The sequence below is a fragment of the Chinchilla lanigera genome, unplaced genomic scaffold, assembly GCF_000276665.1.
Source record: "Chinchilla lanigera isolate Chin_1 unplaced genomic scaffold, ChiLan1.0 scaffold00090, whole genome shotgun sequence".
Taxonomy (NCBI): Eukaryota; Metazoa; Chordata; class Mammalia; order Rodentia; family Chinchillidae; genus Chinchilla; species Chinchilla lanigera.
Window position 1 is genome coordinate 5094430 of NW_004955491.1, and position 20400 is coordinate 5114829.

Below are 20400 nucleotides of genomic sequence, written 5' to 3' on the forward strand. Positions count from 1 at the left end.
GTCTTTTATTTTCAGGAGGTCTAACTTTTTAAAGTTCTTTATGTATTTTAGATAAATGTAGAATACATTCTTTATGTATTGTAGTCCTCTGGAACAGCTGGCAAATTTTTTTCCATCCTGTTGTTATTTCTTCACTCTGCTGCTTCCCTTGCTGTGCAGAAACTTCTAAATTCGGTATGATCCCATTTGTTGATTCTTGATGTTATTTCTTATGCAATTGGAGCTCTGTTCAGAGCATCCTCTCCCATGCCTATGTCTTCAAGAGTTTTATCTGTTTTATCTTCCATCATCAGATTAAATTTTTCCATGTTAACATTAGACCTCTGATTCATTTTGAATCTAGTTTAGTACACGGTGAAGCATATGGATCTAAATTCTATCTTTGGCATGTTCCTGATTTTGGAAGGAAATCTTTCAGCATTTCCCCATTTAATATGATATTGGCAGTAGGTTAGTCATAATGAACTTATCATTGAGATAAGGTCTTTCTATACCTACTTTTTCAGCTTTTTAAAAATCTTGGATGAGGGCTGGGGATTTAGCTCAGCGGCACAGTGCCTGCCTGGCAAGCGCAAGGTCATGAGTTTGATTCCTGGTTCCGGAAGAAAAACTTCAGCCAGATTTTCCAACACCATTTATTAAAGAGGCTCTCTTTCCTCCAGCACATGTTCTTTCCCTTTTGTCAAAAATCAGATGGCTAAATGTGCCTGGGGTTTTCTGTTCATTCTCTATTCTTTTCCATTCATTTGCATGTCTATATGTGTGTCAGTACCGTGCTATTTTTATCTCTGTAGCTGTGTAATATAACTTAAATCTAGGATTGTGACGCCTCCTGCTTTGCTCTTGTTACCCAGGATTGCTTTTCTGAATCTCTTCTGGTTCCATATGAATTGTTGGATTATTTTTTCCTAGTTCTGTGAGGAATGTTGTTGATATTTTGATTAAGATTGTATTAAATCTGTGCATCAGTTTTAGAAGTATGGCCATTTTGACAATATTGATTCAGTCTATCTAAGAATTGGGAATATCTTTCCATTTTTTGATGTCCTCTTTGTTCACCTTTTTCAGAGCACTGTAATTTCCATTGTAGATGTCTTTCACTCCCTTGGTCAAGTTAATGCCTCAATATTAATATTTGTTGATGCTATTCTGAATTACATGTTTTCCCCATGTCTTTTTTTGTGGGTTCATTGTTGATATATAGGAATGCTATTGATTTTTGTGTGTTACTTTGTATACTGCTATATTGCTGAATTTTGTAATTAACTGTAGGAGTGTTTTGGTGGGATTCTTGGGGTCTTCTGTGTAGAGGATCATGTCATTTGCAAATAATGATACTTTGACTTCTTCCTGCATGTCGCTTTTATTTGTTTATCTTCCCTGATTCCTCTGGCTAGTGTTTTGAGAACTGTATTGATCAGGGATGGTGGTAGTGTACATCCTTGTAATGTTCCCGGTTTTGGAAGGAAATCTTTCAGTATTTCCCCATTTAATATGATATTGGCAGTAGGTTAGTCATAATGAACTTATCATTGAGATAAGGTCTTTCTATACCTACTTTTTCAGCTTTTTAAAAATCTTGGGTGAGGGCTGGGGATTTTGCTCAACAGCACAGCACCTGCCTGGCAAATGCAAGGTGGTGAGTTCGATTCCTGGTACTGGAAGAAAAATCTTGAATGAATGTTGGATTTTGTCAAAGGCTTTTTCTGGATCTATTGAGATAATCATATGATTTTTGTCCTTATTTCATTCTATGTGGTACATTGTGTTTGTTAATTTGTGTATGTCAAACCATACTTGCGTCCCCGGAGTGAAGCCTACTTGGTCATGATATATGATCATTCTGATGACTTACTGCTTTCCTTTTGCCTTTTAATTCCATTCTCTCTGTCCACCCTAAACTATACATTATTGTATACATTAATCATCTTATATTTTCTTCCTTTTAAACCCTAGAAAGTATTGTTATTATCTTGTCCAGCTTGTTTGTCTAGACTTGGTCTTTTTTCTTTTCACCTCTGGCTTACTAGCAGGGTGCCTTTCCTCTGTCCTAAATATGTTCTTTAGTGATCCTTGAATAAGATTGTACTAGCAGCAAACACTTAATCATTATTATCTGAAGTGTGTTGATCTTGTCCTCAAGTTTTGGCAGATATTTTCCCCGAATATAGACATCTTAGGTTAACTGTTACTATTTCTCAGGACCTTGAAAACCTGCTTTCACTATTTTCTAGTTTCCTTTGTTACAATGGAGAAATCACCATAGTTGTATCCATCTCTCCTTTCAGGTCATTTTCTATTCTTTCTGAAAACCTTTAGGGCATTCTCCTTGCTGTGATGGTTTGCACTTTCACTATTAGGTGATAAAATGAATTTCTCAGTTTTTGTTTATGGGATTTGTTAAGTTTCTTGATTCTGTATATTGGTGAATCTGATCAGTTAAAAACAGCCATTATTGCTTGAACAATTTCTTCTTCTTTATTCACTTCAGCTTTCTATCAGCCACGTTTTGCCCCTTTAAATTGAATTATGGACATTTAAAAATGTATCATATGTGCATTGACTAAACACCACTTCATTGACAGGATCACCCTTCACTGAAGGGGGCACCCACTGGGTTTTAGGGTGGAACACCCATGTGTGGCTCTTCCCTTGCATGAGGTCTTGCCTTCATCTCTTATTTTCATGTCAGCATGGCCTGGCAAAGCAAAGTGGAATTCCCTGTATTTGGCAAACATCCTCAGAGTAGCAGTCAGTTGCTCTCCTCCCCTGCCTGGTCTGGCTGTCCACCTTCCAAGCTCCCAGGCTGGGCAGGCTTACTTTCTTGCCTATACAGCAAGGGAATTTGTAATCTGGGTAACTGAAAGAGAAATTTAACTCTGCTTGTTCATTTGACTTTTCTTATTTTCTTATCCAGAATTAATAGTTCCCTTCAGGGTTATTTTCCCCCTTTTTCATCATCTTTTCTTGTCTCTCACATTGTAGTCTTTCCTCAAATGTCCGTTTGTTTGGTTGCCTTTCCCAGCTTAAGAATCAATCATTAGAAAATCTGACTGGAAGCTCTCCCGTGGGTGGATGTGGAATGCAGAGTAAGCTGGAAGTGACAGCAGGAGGAGGCAGCTATATGGAGGGAACCCGGAACCGTGATACGGAGGGTTTCCTCTGGGATGGCCTAACCTTTGGAGAAGAACCTCCTAATGGCCTGCCTCAGGAGCTACCTTGAAATTTGGGGTTCTGAATTATGGGGAGGGAGGGGATTGTGGGGCCTACTGTTTCATAGGCAAAGCTTCTACTAACACACTCTTTCAGCCCCCAGCTCCTTGCATCCAACATTTCTGAACTTGTATCTCCTTTGGATGCTCAGCCGCTGTGACGGCCTCTGCTGCAGCCTCTCTGGGCTCATACGGATGTTCTGCCTGATATATCTTCTTCTTTGTTTGTTTGTTTGTTTGTTTCTGGTACTGGGGATCGAACTCACGACTTTGCACTTGCCGGGCAGGCACTGTGCCACTAAGCTAAATCCCCAGTCCCTGATATATCCTCCTCCCTTGCCTTCCAGGCATTTGTTTATGTCTGATCACCGAGTCCCAAGTTCTCCATGACACCAGTGGTTTTTAACCTTTATGCCACTCAATTGCTTTAAGAAGGTTTTCCAAAAGAGAGACGATGTGTGGGCTCTAAAAAATATAGATCCATTTTACCGAATAGGTACTGCGTGGAAAATTTGTTGCCTTGACCCTGATCTCTCATTCAGTGCAAATAAGATAAAGCAAGAAGTGCAAAATATTGTCATATATTTGTATTTACACAGACCTATTCGTGGCCATTCACACATTCTCATACAAATTTCAAGCTGATATTGGTTCTAAGTAAGCGATAATCAAAAATTATTTTGATAATTTTGATAATGAACCTGCTAACATTCCTATAAGCAGTTCAGGCTTTTTTTTTCCTTTTAATCCTTTTGAGACAGGGTTTCACTATGCAGTTCAGCCTGGCCTTGAGCTCACTTTGTAGCCCAGGCTGGCTTTGAATTCACAGTGATCCTCCTGACTCAGCCTCCCGAGTGCTGGGATTACAGGCGTGCACCACCACACCCCACCAGTTCAGGCTTTTAAAACTCCATTGTTAGGGTTCTGAGGGGCAGAGACAGCCAGCGCAGCTTGTACCCACTCATTACACTGGCCATTTCACTCAGCTCGAGGCACGGCTGTGAGCATCCTTGACTAGGTCTGGTCTCCAGATTGAAGGCACAAATATTCTCCCTTGGACCAAGACCAGTCCAAAGGACACTCAAGGGGATTTCCATGGGAAATTTCTCCCCTCCCCAGCCTCTCCCTCCAGTCTACTCTGAGCACCATCTCATGCACATGGTAGGGGACAAGGCCCCTCTGCCCTAACCTTCCTGTCCTGTGAAGTGAGCATGGCTCTGTGTGACGGGTCAGAGGAAAAGTGAAGGAGGTGAAGCAGGAAGTGGTTGTGGCAGAGAGGGAGTGTTGCTGCACACAGTTATGTTTATAGCCCGTGAGCTTATTCTTGGAAATGGGCTGACAGCAGCTGAAGACCACAGGTTTTCTGAAGTGCTGTAGAACATCCTCTTGTCTTTTTGCCCTACAATTTCTAACAGAATGGTGCAGATATTTGTGTGTGTGAGAGAGGGGAGCCTATGGGTTAGAACAAAAGATGTCAAACTGTGCAGCAGAAAGAGGAGATAAAGCCAAGAGCAAAAACTGTTGAAAGTCAACTGCAGTGTCCTTGAGGGCTGAGCGGTGTCACTAAACGCCTACCCAGACTCTGGCCACACTTGGGAGATTCTGTTTCTATCATCCCGGTCATTGGATGGCTACGGATTCCTGGGATCCTGATAAGTGGGAAGGTGAGGACAGGTTCGAAAGGCCTGGGATGAGTTCGTCAGAGCTGGCAGTGCCTAAGTCTCAGCACCATCTGGTTCCTCAGTTATTCTGTGCCAGGTCATGAATAAAGCTGCCAAATTTACCTGCAAAGGTCTCCAATTCAGCATTTCACTGACGCCTATAAAGATTAAAAGTCACTAAGTAAACAGACATTCAAGGAGGGCTTGCCAGTCTGACCCACCAAGTCCCTCTGAACATCAGACTTCTCACTGTCATTGTCAGGGATCCAAACACCGTGCCCTTGTTTGTCTCTGTCCCTGGCACTACGACAGGTAACAGATCACTTAGGGTTCACAAAAGATGTAGACCTTAAATGTAAGGCAGCAGTAATACCGAGATCTGGAGGAGGAAATAGACATGAGTTACGTGAGTTCTGTTACTATTCATGTGGAGCGGCTGAATGGCACTTCAAGGTAGGCTGTACGACATTAAAGAGGTAAACTGCAAATCCCAAAGCAGCCACCAAAGGAGAACAAAATGAATTGCAGCTAAAAAACCAACAGCAAGAGATAAAAATGAAAGCATAAAGTTCAACCTAAAGGAAGGCAGGAAAATGGGAAAAGGGGGAGCAGACTGGACAAATAGAGAATAAATAGTAAAAATTGTAGATTTCAACCCAAGGATAGCACTGATCACATGAAGTATAAAAGATCTAAATACCCAAGTTAAAAATAGACTCAACTATATGTTACCTGCAAGGCATCCACTCTATTTAAAAAACACACACCTGGATGAAAAGGGTAGGGAAAGATATGCCATCCTAAATTCAAACAAATCTGGAAGGGGCTGAAAATAGCCCCACGGTGGAACACTTGCTTAGCATGTGTGAGGCCCAAGGTTCAACCCCTAGCACCACCAAAAGAATCAGACAAAGTAGGTTTTAAAACAAGCAATATTATTGAGAATAAACATAATTTCATAATGACAAAAGGGTTAATTATTCAGGACAATAAAATAATCCTACGCCGTTGTCTCTCTAACAATAGTTTCAAAATACATGATACCAAAATTGATAGAAAAAAAATGCAAAAAGAAATAGACAAATCCAGTTGTAGTTGGAGATTTTGATACTCTTCTCTCAAATAAACACTGCAGTATACAGGAGACTTCATTGCATCAGTCTAATTTACATTTATAGAAGATTCCACCCCAAATAGCAGACTACTGTTTTCAAATGCAGGTGGAATATTTACTAGGATAGACCATACTACAGGCAACAGGAAATCTGTATTATTGTGAAGGTATCAAGTAATACAAAATATATTCTCTAGTGACAATGAAGTCAGAGATCGATAATATATCTGGAAAATCCTCAAATGTTTGAAAACTAAATTATATCTTTCGAAATAAATCATGAATCACAGAAGAAATCAAAAGGCAAATTAGAAAAATTTATGCTCAGAGAATTTTAGGTCTTATCTTTCTTTGAACTTGTTGCCAATTTGTACAATTAGTAAAGTAACACAAAAGTAAGCCTGCAATCCTGAAGTCTTAACCCCCCCATTTGTGGGGTTTAATGATAAATTGGGAGCCACAGCTCCTGGAGAGTAGCTGGCAGGTCTCTGGAATTGGCCTACTGGTTTTTTCCCCCCAAGAATTGCACAGTGTGACCCATGTAGAGTGTTTCTGTAGCCAATAGGTGTACACGGCTGTTTAACTTTAAATTAATTAAAATAAGACTTAAGATTCAGTTTTGCAATCACACCTACCACGTTGCAAATGCTCAATAATTCTGCATGGCTCATGGCATAGCAATCGCTGCAGGTTAGTGAAGCTGGATAACAAAATGGGCAGGTCCCTTGAACAAGCAAGTTTTGACAGTCCCTCCTCTCACTTCCTCTGTGATCATCTGCTTGACATCCTGGCTTAGCAGTACTTGAAAAATCAGAGAAGGCTGCAGGACCCAGACTTTCCAGGTAAGTGATTAGGGATGGGTGTGTGGGTAGAGATTATCCAATTTGGTGGAGAGGGTTCAGCTTTCTGCTAACTCTCTATGCTAAATCTCCAAGAAACCTGGCTCTCAGAATAAATTTTTTGCTGATTCCTGTTTCTTGTCTTTTCTGATTTTAGACTATAATCTTTCTCGAATGCTGAGCCTTCAAATTAATGTCTCTTTTAGGGACTACCACTTACAGGCTACTTGTTTTACAAATAAATTACTCCTGCACTGGTTACAGAATTTAAGAATGAACTCTGTCTTCCTGAGATAGAGTTAGTTGGCTGAGTGGACAAAATTTGCTTTGGGAGGTGGTGGCGAGGAAAACATCGGGACCCATAAGGGCCCAGCACAGCAGGCAGTCCCCCGCCTAAACCAGCGCAAGTCAGGATCAGAGGCTCTGCAGTCTGAGGTTTCGTTACCCCATTAACTGTCTGCTCAGAGCCTCCCCCTAGGGAGTCCACCTCTTCAGGGACAGCCCTTTCCGGGGTTCACTCAGAGTTGAGCTTCTTTTAGAAGGCAGGAGAAAAGAAATGCCACCATGTGCGACTGCAGTTCAAACTGGAAGCGAAAGATGCCTGTTCTCTAGGCAGAGAGAGCTAAGCCATTTGAGGTTGGCCCTGCTAGACCCCATCTCCTGGTTTTGCATCTGAATTAGGGTTGGCAGAGCAGCATTAAGGAACTCCTGTGTCGGAAGAAGGGGTCTTAAGAAACACCAGAGACCCTCTACTTTCCTGTTGGTATCCTGTCTCTTCCTCTAACACCACTTTGTGATCAAAGTTGTATTTTTTAAATGTTATTCTTTCTTTTCCTGGTTTATCAATAGCTATTTCCTGACGCTCTTCTCCTAAAGTAAAGAAATAACCCTTCCTTCCGAAGAAGGGTATTGCTTTGTGCCTCCAATTTGTATTTGATGTTTCTTAACTGGCGACTTGTCCTTAACAAGAAACCTTTTCAGCCTGTCCCAGTCAAAGTGTGCTCCAGAGAGAGGAGTTCGTCCAAACACTTGTGGGCAGCAATGAAAGAAAACCTTAAAAAGTGAATACTACTGAGTGTTGATGAAGAAGGAAAGAATCGTTATTTTCACAAATCAGATGTGGGCCTGGCAAGAAAAGAGAAACAGGAGGCAGAGAGATTGTTTATCAGTTCATTTATTTAACGCATGTTTATTGGGAACCTCTGTTTGTCCAATATTGTGCTTGACTGCAGGGAGCAAATAGCAGCACAAGACACGTGGTCCTCCCAACACCAAGCTTCCAGTCCAAGGGGAGACAGTAAGATATCCAAAAGACAACCATGTATTGTAACGTGTGCCCTGTTAGGAGCCCCCATGGCGCCACCAGAGCCCGTGCGGGTGACCACACCAGTGCCTGGTATCCAGGGCCGGTGCTGGGGCCAGAGGGAGGTGTAGGGGAAGAGCTCTCTGGGGAGCAGAGGCCAGAGGGTTAAGCAGGAATAAGCAGGATGCCAGACTAGGGTGGGAGTGCTATCAGGAAGACAGTGCTGCAAAGTCCTTAAAAGAAGTAGCTTAAAGGATTCTGGGGCAGTTGAGGAAGCCACTGTGGCTGATGTCTTCTGAAAAAGAAGGTAGTTGTTGTGCAGGGGCTTATGGACTGTTGCATGGATTTAAATTCTTTTCTTCTGTTTTATTTCACTAATGCATATTAATTACCTAGACTCATGGACTTCATTTGGGCAGATTCTTGCATGCATATAACATACTTTGATCATTTCTCCCCAGTTATCCCCTCCCCCTTGTGCCCTTCCTCGTCTCTACTAATCCTCTGTGGGAAGAGCAGCTAGAAAATATTCCCCTAATTCTCTAGACTGCCTCCTCACTCTGTTAATTATTCCCTTTGCTGGGCAGAAACTTCTTAATTTGATGTAGTCACTTCTTAATTTGATGTAGTCCCATTCGTTAATTCTTCTACTATTTCTTGTGCTATAGATGTCTCATTCAGGAAGTCTTGAAGTGTTGCCCCTATTTCTTTCCAGTGGCTAGGTCTTACACGGAGGTCTTCCCTTTGAAGTAATTTTTGCACAGGATAAGAGATAGGGACCTCGTTTCAGTCTTTTGCATACAGATGTCCAGTTTTTCCAGAACTATTTGTTAAAGAGGCTATCTTTTCTCCAACATATTTTTGATGCTTTTGTCAAGAATCAGACAGCAGTAGCTGTTTGTTTCTGTATCCTCTGTTCTATTCCATTGGTTTATGCATCTGATTTTATGCCAATACCATTCTGTTTTTGTTTATATGGTTGAGTAGTGTATGTTTTTAACCTGGGTATTTTGATAGCTCTAGCCTTGCTCCTTTTGCTCAGAATCTCTTTGACTGTCCTGTGTCTTTTATGTTTCTATATTAACTTTGGGATTGATGTTTTTTAGTTCTGTGAAGATTGTCATTGGCATTTGAATGGGAGCCATTATTGAATTTTCAGAAATATAGCAATTTTATCAACACTGATTCTACTGACCTGAGAACATGGGAGTTCTCTCCATCTTCTAGTGTTTGCTTTGATTCCTTTCCTCCGTATTCTGTAATTTTCGTTATAGAAGTCTTAGGGTCTTTTACCTCCCTGGTTACATTTGTTCCCAGATAATTTTTTCGTTCTTTCTTTTTAAGATATTGCAAATGGATTTTTTTCTTGATTTCTTTCTCAGCAGGTTCATGTGTAGAAAAGCAATTGATTCTTGTAAGTTGTTGGTATCCTACCACCTTGCTGAATTTGTTTATCAGATAAAAGTCATCTGTTGGAGTTTGTAGGATCTTCTAAGTAAAGCCTCATATTATCTGCAAATAGGGATAGTTCGACTCCTTCCTTTTGTATTGGCCTTCCTTTAATATTTTTCTTTAACCTAATTTCTCCAGCTAAAATTTCAATTATTATTTTGAAAAGAAAGTGATAGTGGAAGCCGGACAAAGTGGCACAAGCCTATAATCCCAGCACTTGGAAGACTGAGGCAGGAGGATCACTGCGAGTTCGAGACCAGCCTGGGCTACAAAGTGAGCTCAAGGCCAGCCTGAACTGCATAGCGAGACCCTGTCTCAAAAAGACCAAAAAAAAAAGTGATACTGGAAACCTTCATTTCATTCCTTATTTTAGATGAAAATCTTTTAGCTTTTCCCCATTCAGTATGATACTAGCTGGGAGTTTGTCATATACAGCCCTTATTATATTGAGGAAGAGCCTCTTAAAACTAGTTCCTTCAGGGCTTGTGTCATTAAGGGATGTCAAATTTTGCTGAAGGCTTTTTCTGCCTCCATGGCAATGAACACGTGATTTTTAATCCTTGATTCTGTTTATGTAATGTATTACATTTATTATTGGTAGTGTTGAACCAGCAAAGATTTAAACTATTTTTTAAAGGCAATAGGAAGCCACAAGGGAATCTAAAGAAAAGAAACCCAAAAAAACTCCAGAAATGTTTAGTGTTAAAGTAATGTCTGATGGACTGAAGGCAAAATGACCCCTTAGGGAGCTGTGACAGTGGACTGAATCAGCATATTTGAGGTTTTTGGAAGTGGAATCGATAGGACTTGGTGAAGGGCTGTTGAGAGTAAGGAAAGAAGAGTTATAAATGATTCCAAGGTCCAGTGGGAGCCACGGCTACATGGCGATCCCATTAATTGAGATGAGGGATTGTGGGTGGCAGTAGGGTGAAGGATGTCTTTGCAGGCAGCTTTGCTTGAGATGCCCATGAAACAGCAACGGAGAAGCTGAGTGTGACATAGAAGCTTGGAACTCTAAGGAGCAGGTGGGCTGGGATTATAGGCTTGTGCTACTCAGGCACCGCAGTCCTGAGTCCCTTGATAAACGGGAGCCAAGGGCCAGAACCAGTGCTGGGAAGTGCCACCACGTTCTAGTGTGTGTAAAGAAAAAGCAACAGCCTGAAAATGGAGAATCGAGGCCAATTTTGGGTGGGAGGGCGGGGGAACCAGAGTAGGAAGTTTATACCAAGAAAGAAAGTGTTGGCCACGTAGGAGGTCAGGATTCCAAGCTGCAGTCCATTTCCTTAAAATGACACGGTTGTGTTTCTTTACCTACAGGAATTCAAGGCACAATGGCCGCCCAGGACCACGGGGAGAGTTCTTACCTCGGCAAAGCAGGGATCAGCCACGGTGAGAGGCGGCCAGCATGGCGGGGCCAGGCGGCAGAGAAGAGGGCAGGCAGGGAGGGGGGCGACCAGCCAGTCCCCAGCTGAGCAAGAAAAAGACCACAATCCAGCCCCATTCCTCATTCCTCTCCGCTTACCCTGTTCTTTTGCCAGTCTTGACACTCTGTACTTTCTCCTCACGGCCACGAGAGCTAAATGGGAGAGAGAAAGTTAAAATAGTGTCTGACCCACCCAGGACTCAGCAGTTTCTTATGTCCAGCTTCCTGCAACATGGACACAGGAGGACAGCTGATTGTGGCTTCTCTGGATGCTTTTCTGCCCCTGTCTTCAGTCAGGGAAAGGACTGGGTAGGAGGAAATTGGGAGTCACTGAGCGCTCAGCCTGGTCCTAAATCTCCCTGCTCCTGGTGGCTCCACTGTGACTAACAAATTAAACTGGGTGATGCACGTAGTTCATCCCATAACCCCACATTACTCCTATACCAGTGGAGACAGGCTATGTCAACTGAACCTTTACTGATTTGGCAAACTATCGCACAGTGTAGAGTTTCAAACACCCACCATGTAGTAGCTCCAGACCTTATGGGTTAGCAGGGCAGTTCTTGGGTCCGAGCCCTCTCTTGTAATCTCAGCCCCTTGCCCATGTACCTGTGGTAACCTATGGTTCAGGGTGATGATCTCGATAGCCTCATGGACGTGTGTGTAGGTAACAGGCTCTTGGGTAGGCTCTCTGGATGGCTACAGTAACTGGTCTGATTGTTATCATCATGTACTTGTCTTGGAGCCATCGTGCATAAGAGCTTTGGAGTCTGCTTACATTGTGCTTTCTACTGCATTGTCACCCAAAGCAAGTCACATGGCTCATGGGGTGCATTTTATTTTATTTTATTTTATTTTTGTTTGTTTTTCTCCGGTGCCAGGAACCGAACTCACGACCTTGCGCTTGCCAAGCAGGCGCTTTTGCCGCTGAGCTAAATCCCCAGCCCCATGGGTGCATTTTAATGGAAGGAGTTGCAAATCCACTTCTTAAGAGGCACACTACAGGGAGGCGCTGATTTGGGGCTGTATTTGCAATCTACACGGTGGACTGTCGTTCACACACTTTCAACATCAGCAAGCTGTGGCAGTACTGGAACTGCTGGAGCTACCCAGGATACATTTTCAGTTCACCTGCCATGAATTTCCTATTCCCCTTTTCTATGGCCAACAAACCACTGCCCCCAGGAGACCCTTTAGTCTTTGTCTTAGTTACCTCTCTCTCATTGCTGGGGCAAAATACCTGACGCCCAAAGTTAGGGAAGGAAAGGTTTATTTAGCTCACTGTGGAGGTTTCAGTCCATAATCAGCTGACTCCAAGGTAGGGTGGCATGGCAGAGGAGCAATAGTTCATGGCAGCAGAAGATAGCAAAAGCAACAAAAGCTAAAAGGAAGGAGTATGAGAGAAAACTCTTTCTGTCCCTTATATTGCATGTAGGCTACCCACCCTAAGGCGGGTGTAACACACTCACACTCATAATCCCTGTACTAGACAAAGCCTCAATCACAAACTCTAGATTCAGCTGCCTCCAAAAAGCATCCCCCCATGACTTCATGAAATTTGGGGGGGCATCCAGACACAAACCATGGCAGTCTTCCACTGTGATGTAATTAAATGATCATGTGAACTCCCACCTACTCTTGTCCTTAGGTGACCTTCGCCTTCCTAGATCCAGTGTTCTCATTACTTGAACTTTTAGAAATATACTTTTAAAAAATCCTGGGCTTCTGGTTCTCAAATATGAGAATCTCTGACTTAGGATAGTGGTTGGTTGTTAACTCTTCTCCCTAGCTACTTAATGGAAGAAGAAAATTTATATTTTGAAAATAAATTAGGAAAATAAATCTCCCACTGCAGATGTCCCAAAGTCAGTTGTAATATTTCCTATGGCATCCTCCTGGAAGAACTACCACCAGCAGCTTGTAGTTCTTTTCTGAAACCATCTTGTTTCCACTTGGTGGGGTATAAAGCTACTGAAGGTCAGAGTAATGAGTGAAAGGGAATCCTGAGAAGAGAGTGGAGACAGGAGGTCAAGGGACAGGCTACTTGCTCCAGTGCTGCAAGATGGCCATTAAGCCCGAAGCTGCCTGTGGATCTTGTGAATGCAGTGAGGATGGGGAGAAGCCTACAGCCAGCAACAGAGAAGGGGATGGGGTAGGGGCACTCTGCAGGAGACACTGCTGGAGGTAGATTCTAATGCTGTGGCTTTGGTTTCCTTCATGTCCCAGGGCCTGGAAACCAAGACTACAGAAACTCTCAGCTGAGAATCATTTTAGTGGGCAAAACTGGAGCAGGAAAAAGTGCAACGGGGAATAGCATCCTTGGAGAGAAAGCATTTCTTTCTGGTGTTGCTGCAAAGTCCATTACCAAGGCCTGTCAGAGAGGGAGCAGCACGTGGAATGAAAGAAAAATTGTTGTTGTTGACACACCTGGTATTTTTGACACTGAAACCCAGGATGCTGACACACAGAGGGAGATTGCCCACTGTGTCCTCCTGACCTCCCCGGGGCCTCATGCTCTGGTCCTGGTGGTCCCACTTGGCCGTTACACTAAGGAGGAGAGCAAAGCCACAGAGAAGATCCTGAGTATGTTTGGACACAAGGCCAGAAGATTCATGATTCTCTTATTCAGTAGGAAAGATGATTTGGAGGGCACGAGTCTCCGTGATTACTTAAAGCATGCTCCAGAACACCTCCAAAAGCTGATAGGCAAGTTTGGTGATCGCTACTGTGCATTCAACAACAGGGCAACAGGAGCTGAGCAGGAGGCCCAGAGAAACCAGCTGCTGACCCTGGTCCAGCACATTGTGAGGGAGAATGGTGGAGAATGCTACACCAATCATTTTTACCAAAGGGCTGAGGAGGAGATTCAGAAACAAATCCAGCAGGTACAGAGAAATTACAGAGCAGAGCTGGAGAGAGAGAAAGCACAGCTAAGACAGGAGTATGAAGGGAAGATCAGAAAGCTGGAAGATAAGCTGGAACAGGAAAGGAGAAAGGCCCAAATGGAGAGAGAAATAACAAGAAGAGAGACTTTCTGTACTCTGAGACAGCAAGATGCCAGAATGGAAGTTGAGAAACAGGCTTCCATACTGGAATTAATCATTAACGCATGTAACATTGTTTACTTTTTCTTTTCTCTGTTTCAAGATTAGGCTTATTGAGAATTTGTCTATTTTCTGCCTGTTCTTGAATGAATCTGCCTCATAGGGCTCACTTACCAAAAGGCAAGAGCTCTAGTTAGTTTCACAAGGCCTCCATGAATAAGTAACATAATAAGTGGCCAGTAGTAGATGTTTGATTGATTTAGCAGGAGGACATACTCTCAATTTGTGAAATTTCAAAGTAGAAAGTATTGGTACTTGCTAACTGTGAATTCTTCTTGACAGACACACGGAAAGGAATGCAGGAGGCCAAAGAACATGACCCCAAGCTTTATTCGGTAGTTTCCTGTAAAATTTTTGTCAGCATTATTTCTAGATTGGTAGATACTATCTGCTTGCTACTTCTACTCATATATCTTTGCCTTTAGGACAACAATTATTATCTTAACCCATATGGTTTGTTAGAAAGCTCAATTCTTTCTTTGCATTAGGTGATCTTGTAGACTGACGTGCTTATAGAATTCTTTCTCGTTTGTTTATTTACGGTTTCACAGAAGAACTGAAGTTGCTATGTATATTATCTGCTCTCTGAAGAACAGACATGTCTGGAGAATATATCTCCCAAAACTCAACCTGGTAGTGATTCCCAAAGGCCAGAAAGAATGAAAGCAATTTCACAGACGAGAGAACAGCGTGTGGTATATTCAGGTGTGATCAATCTCAATTAACCAATTTGATGAACAAGCATTTCTTTCCTTGAGAAACTGTTGCCACCCGCCTCCTATCGCCCCATGACTTGAGTGTTTAACACACATCCACACACTTTTGCCCTTTTGCCAATCAATCATTTATTGTTATTAAAATAAAGCTTTTCAGTTTGCTCATATTTGTGCAGAATTAGATTATGTTTTGTCTTGGAAGATACTACTGCTACTTCTAATAATTCAGAGATGAATTTCACTTTTAGGTAAAAGTTAAAGATAATTTTGGAGCTAGACTTGATCTGCTATGACGCTTCCTCTTCTCCTGTCTCTGAAGATTTGAACCATGTTTTCAACTTGCCCACGGGCCAAAATCACAGTTTTCCTTGTTCTTCATGGTGTGCTGAAGGAATTTGTGTGTGACCAAGAAATCCAAGACCTGTGCAACTTCCCTCATATAAAAATTCTCTTTTATATAAATAATGAGAGTTGAAGTCTCTATTTATTTTTCACTTTTCTGCTGGATTCCCTTCACCTAGATATTTCTAGGAATCTCAAAACCATGTTCCCGTGCTCTACCAATATATAGTATAGTAGATGCAAGTCCAATTCTCTTTGCTCTGCCATCTCAAAATTGTCTATTTCATGACTTCAACCCCCCACCAAATAGGGCATATGTCTTTCCATTATTTCCCCTAAGCACAAGAGTTTGTTTGGATTTCACATTTAACAAACTTAGTAAAGTTGCTACGGCCACACAAGATTCCTTCAGAAATGGTCACTTAGAGGTCTGTAACTTGTGTCTCAGAAAAATGTGACTCTATTTTCATCATAGGAGTCCTTGCCAAAATTCTAAGATATGGCTTGGACATCCTACTGAATGTCCAACGGTCTATAAATAAATATTTGAACAATAAGCCACATATGCCTCCCAAGGAAAAATAAGTACATGTCTAATATGAAAATAAACTTTTAACTGCTATGGTTATTTTTGATGTAAATTACACTCAGTTATTCTTACCTTTTTACTCAGGCAAATGCTGAAAATGAGGCAAAGAAAGAGGTTCTTCCCTGTAGAAGCATCAGTAGTTGAGAAGCACACTTGGAAAACCCTGGGAAGAGGGTTGACCATTTGCCCCCTCAGTGAGAAGGCAGACAGAGTCCTTGACAAATACTGTGCACTGTGATTACTGTGAGAGAATGGGACATATTTCCTCTTACTGAGAGTTTTGGGGTTTTATGCCTATTGAATAATTCAACAACATTGATTTATTGTTCGTCTTTCATGGCAGTTTAAACTAGACAGTGAGAAGCTAGAGAAAAGTAAAACAAAGTCCATTTTGAGACTGGTTTCATTCATCTCAGTGTAACCAATTCTCTCCCTCTGGGTACTTGTCCTGAGGGTGATAAGGAAGGAAGCTGACTGCACCACAGTGGGGAACAAAGTAGGTGTGGTTTATTAGAAAAAACAAAAGGAAAGCTCTAGTCGCTAGTCAGAAGGGTGTTGGAGGTCCAATGTAAGGGCTGAATTGCTGAACATAGGGATCCCTGGCCATGTTGGAAAAGCTCATCTTCACAGTTCTCTGAGGACAAGATAACACTACAGCTGAGGCATCGGAGGACACAGGCTGCTGGAACTGCCTATCCCAAGCAATAAAGCTGTCAACCTTAGAAATCAAACAGTTCTCTCATTTTTTTTTAAAGTAATGTAATACTTTTTTTTTTTTTAGACTTACTGCCTTTGTTCTGTCTTCTTTCATGGGCTTTCACACCCCCACTTCCTGCACCCCCTGAATCTTTAGAAACACAATAAATGCTGTGATCTGGAAAAACTCATGGTGTTAGCTGCCAGAGAATTCTGGCCTTCCTGGATTCCCCCACATTATATTGTCCCTTTTATTTAAGCCTTTGCATAGCTCATTTTAGGACATTGGGAGCTAGACCAAGTCCCCAAGAAGAGGGGTTCCCAGGGAGGACACTACAGAGGCATCTAAATCTAGACCCTCATATGCAGTCTTTGGCACACAAAAGAAGCAGTAGATATGCAGTTGTCAGTCTTGCTAGGCTTTTGATGCCCAGAAAGTCTCCAGTTTGCAGAGCCTTGTCCTGGTTTACTCACACTCTTACCCTTATCTGCCTGTCTGCATAATGGTTTTGAGAATCATCCAAATTACACATACTGTGAGGGTTGAATCTTAAACGTCTCCCAAAAGCTCATGTGTTGGAAGGTTGGTCACAGCGTTCAAGGGTAGAGCCTTGGGAGGTGATTGGCTCACGAGGTTCTAAGCTCGTGAATGGATGAATCCATTTCAGGACCCGTAGCTCACTGGGTTTTGGGAGGAAAGTCTTTGTTAGCAGAGCAAGGTTCCTCTCTGTTTCCTGGGTGCTATGAGCTGAGCAGCTTAGCTCCACCACCCTCTGTCTACCATGATATTTTGCCTTATCAATGGATTTATCAACTCTGGGCCAAAAAAAATCTTTCCCTTTTTCAGGTGATTTTCTCTGTTATTTCATCACAGTGACAGTTGATTAACACATATACCCATTATTAACACATACAACCATCAGTCATTCCCTTTATTAATGAGCAATGTTCTATCCTATAGATATTCCAAAATTTATCATTTTTTCTTTTATCCTTATACATCTATTTGATTTCTCTTGTCTGAGTGCATTGGCTGATACCTGTTATAATGATGAATGGTTGGCATGCTTGTCCTGGTAATTCCTGCAGTGTTTTCCAATTAAGTAAGATATTGGACTACAGTAGTACACACTGATTTACTTTTTGTCATCTTAAGCTGGGAGTTCAGATCTTCAATTTTAGAACTTTTGCTTTTTTCCTAACATAAGGCTATAAAGTTATAAAATCTCTCCTTATGCGTATTTGTCCATATTTTTATTTGGAGAGATGGTAAGAATTATTATTTCACTTACAAAAAGTTCTTATGGAAAATTGCAAAGAAGTCTAAAGATTTAAATTTTTACCAAACATGATATCAGAGATATTGCACTAAGGCACCAAGCAATTGCCCATAAGAACAATTGTTTGTTCTTTTTAATAACATCAAAGTTTAGCTGATTTAAAATTGTAAAACAGACAAATATGTACTTCTCTTCATTTTAGATGAAAAGTTGGAGCAATTCAGGGTGAAAATTTCATAAGTTAGCTCCTTCTCTGAAAAGATAAAACTCCAGGCATGTTTTGTCTTTAGCAAGCATGTCCAACCCATAGGCCACCTTTTTTTAACCCTCATTTTTAAAATGTGATAATAAGGAATATTTTAAAAAGAAGTTTTATTGCATACATTAGATGAAGCCCAAGAAAATTTCCTTTTAGTACAAAAATGAAGGCATAAAGCAAACAAAGCAAAATAAAAAAACCAAGCCAACCAAGCTAACCAACCAAACAAACAAACAAAAACCAAAGGTGAGCCACAGTTTGGATATGGCTGTGACTGAAAACTTTTCCATATTTATGAACAGATGTAACTTTGAAGCTAAAATGTCAATTTAGTGGTATATATTTTAAAGATTTGTATTTTTTTTAGAGAACTCTTGACTTATTTTATGCATCATCTCTGGCAAATATTGCATTGAGAATGGCCAGGCAGCATTTGAACTCATGCCCCTTGGAGATAATCATTATATAACTCAAGCCATGCAAGTGAATTATAATACTATGGAAAAAAAATAATACTATGGGAAATTATGCCAACGGTGGAATATCAGCTGGAGAATCACAAAGTGTCATGTATTCAAAATAAACGAAATTATTTGGGGAACTAACTACATTATGTTTTAATAAACAATTACTACATGTTCACAGAACTAAGTTCTGTTTCTGTGACTAGGTCATTAAATGAATTTGTTGCTAAAAGAGGAATCTCATGTAGTACGCAGACTGTAATATTCAGAACAAAGAAATGGTCAAAAGAAACTCCAACTTGATGATTTTGCTTTTATTTGTGTAACTCCTACATGTACTTTAATGTATAACAGAACATAAAACTATAGTACTGTATAGTACAATTAGCAAAAATTATAGTATTGTATAAAGAAGATGTACTGTACAAAAAGACACTGAGGCTCAATAAACAAAATGTACGGAACTATACTCAAAAAAGGAGAGGTCATAAGTCCAAGCAGCAGGTCATAAAATCCGACCCGCCGTTAAACAGGTAGGTCCTTAAACGGGGAATGTTTGATGTTTCCCTTTTGGGACAGCTTTCATTGTCTCCCATAGGTTCTTGTGTGTTGTACTAGCATTGTTGTTTGATCTCAGAAATTGTTTATTTTTTTCCCTCGACTTCTTCTGTGACCTGTTGGGTGTACCAGACTGTGTTATTAAGTTTCCAAGTATTTATAAATTTTCTGTGGTTTCTCCTGTGATTGATTTCTACTTTCACTGCATGGTGTTATGCTGGTGAACATGAAGTGATTCAATTCTTTTGTATTCATTTTAGCTGATTTTATGGACTAGTGTGTAGTCTATTGTGGACAAAGCTCCACGTGCTACTGAGAATAATATGTATTTTGTTGCAGCAGGTTGAAAAATCAGTGCATATCTATTGAGTCTATTTGTTCAAAGACGTTGTTCAGCTCTGATATTTCTTTGTTGACTCTTTGTATAGTTATTTTGTCCCTTTGTGATTTAAGGTCATCCACTATAATTGTACTTGTGATTATTTGATCTTGTAGGTCCAGCAGTATTTATGAAGGTAGGTGCTCCAGTATTTGGTGGGTATGTATTTACAAGAGTTATCAGTTCTTGTTGGATTGTTCCCTTAACTAGTATGTAGTGACCTTCTTTGCCTCTTATGATCAGTTTTAGATGAAAGTGTACTTTGTAATTAAAATAGCTACCTCTGCTTTCTCTCAGGGTCCTGGTGCATGAAATACTGTTTTTCATCCTTTGATTTTTAGTCCATGAATATCTTTTTGGATTAGATGAGTTTGTTGAATGCGATAGACTGTTGGATTCTGTTTTTTGATCCAGTTTCCGGATTTGTGACTTTTGATAAGGGAACTGAGGCATTAATATTGTTAGTGATACAAGTTGTTCTTTTATTTCTGACATTGCATTTTTTTATTTTGATGATTTCTTTGCTTATCTTTTTATTTTCTTTTATGTACTCATTCCACCTGCATTTTTGGCCTTGTTGGCTTCCCTGATAGTTTATGACACATTCTTCAGTATTTCCTGGAGTATTTGTATCCCTTGAATTGTTCTTTCTCGTGGAGTGTTCTTATTTTTCCATCTATTTTGAGGTTTTTTTCAGATATGTTAATTTGGATTGGAGGCTGTTTGCTTGTGGGGCTTGACATCCTTCTCTCCAGGCTGTGCTAGCCTTTAAAGTTTGTGCTGAGAAGTCTGATGTAATCCTAGTGGTTTTATCTTTATATGTTTGTTTGTTTTTGCTTTTCTCTGACATCTTTTAAGATTATGTTTCTTTGTTGGACGTCTGGAATTTTGACTAAGTTGGCTTGAGAGCTTCTGTTTTTTATTGTAGTTGGTCAGTGTTCTGTAAGTCTCATTTACTTATGTGATGAGACCTTTCCCCATCCTTGGGAAATTTTCTATTATGATTTCT

At 40.8% G+C, this 20400-nt stretch overlaps 1 protein-coding gene across 1 annotated transcript in view; it reads left to right on the forward strand.

The window, feature by feature from the left end:
- The window catches only part of LOC102029190, a 98448-nt gene that overhangs the window by 37932 nt on the left and 40116 nt on the right, over window positions 1–20400 (forward strand). The window contains exons 3-5 of the mRNA XM_013504565.1: window positions 6784–6829; window positions 10899–10970; window positions 13231–14145. Of these exons, the coding sequence (XP_013360019.1) occupies window positions 6784–6829; window positions 10899–10970; window positions 13231–14145 (1033 nt within the window). The remainder of the gene's footprint in view (window positions 1–6783; window positions 6830–10898; window positions 10971–13230; window positions 14146–20400) is intronic.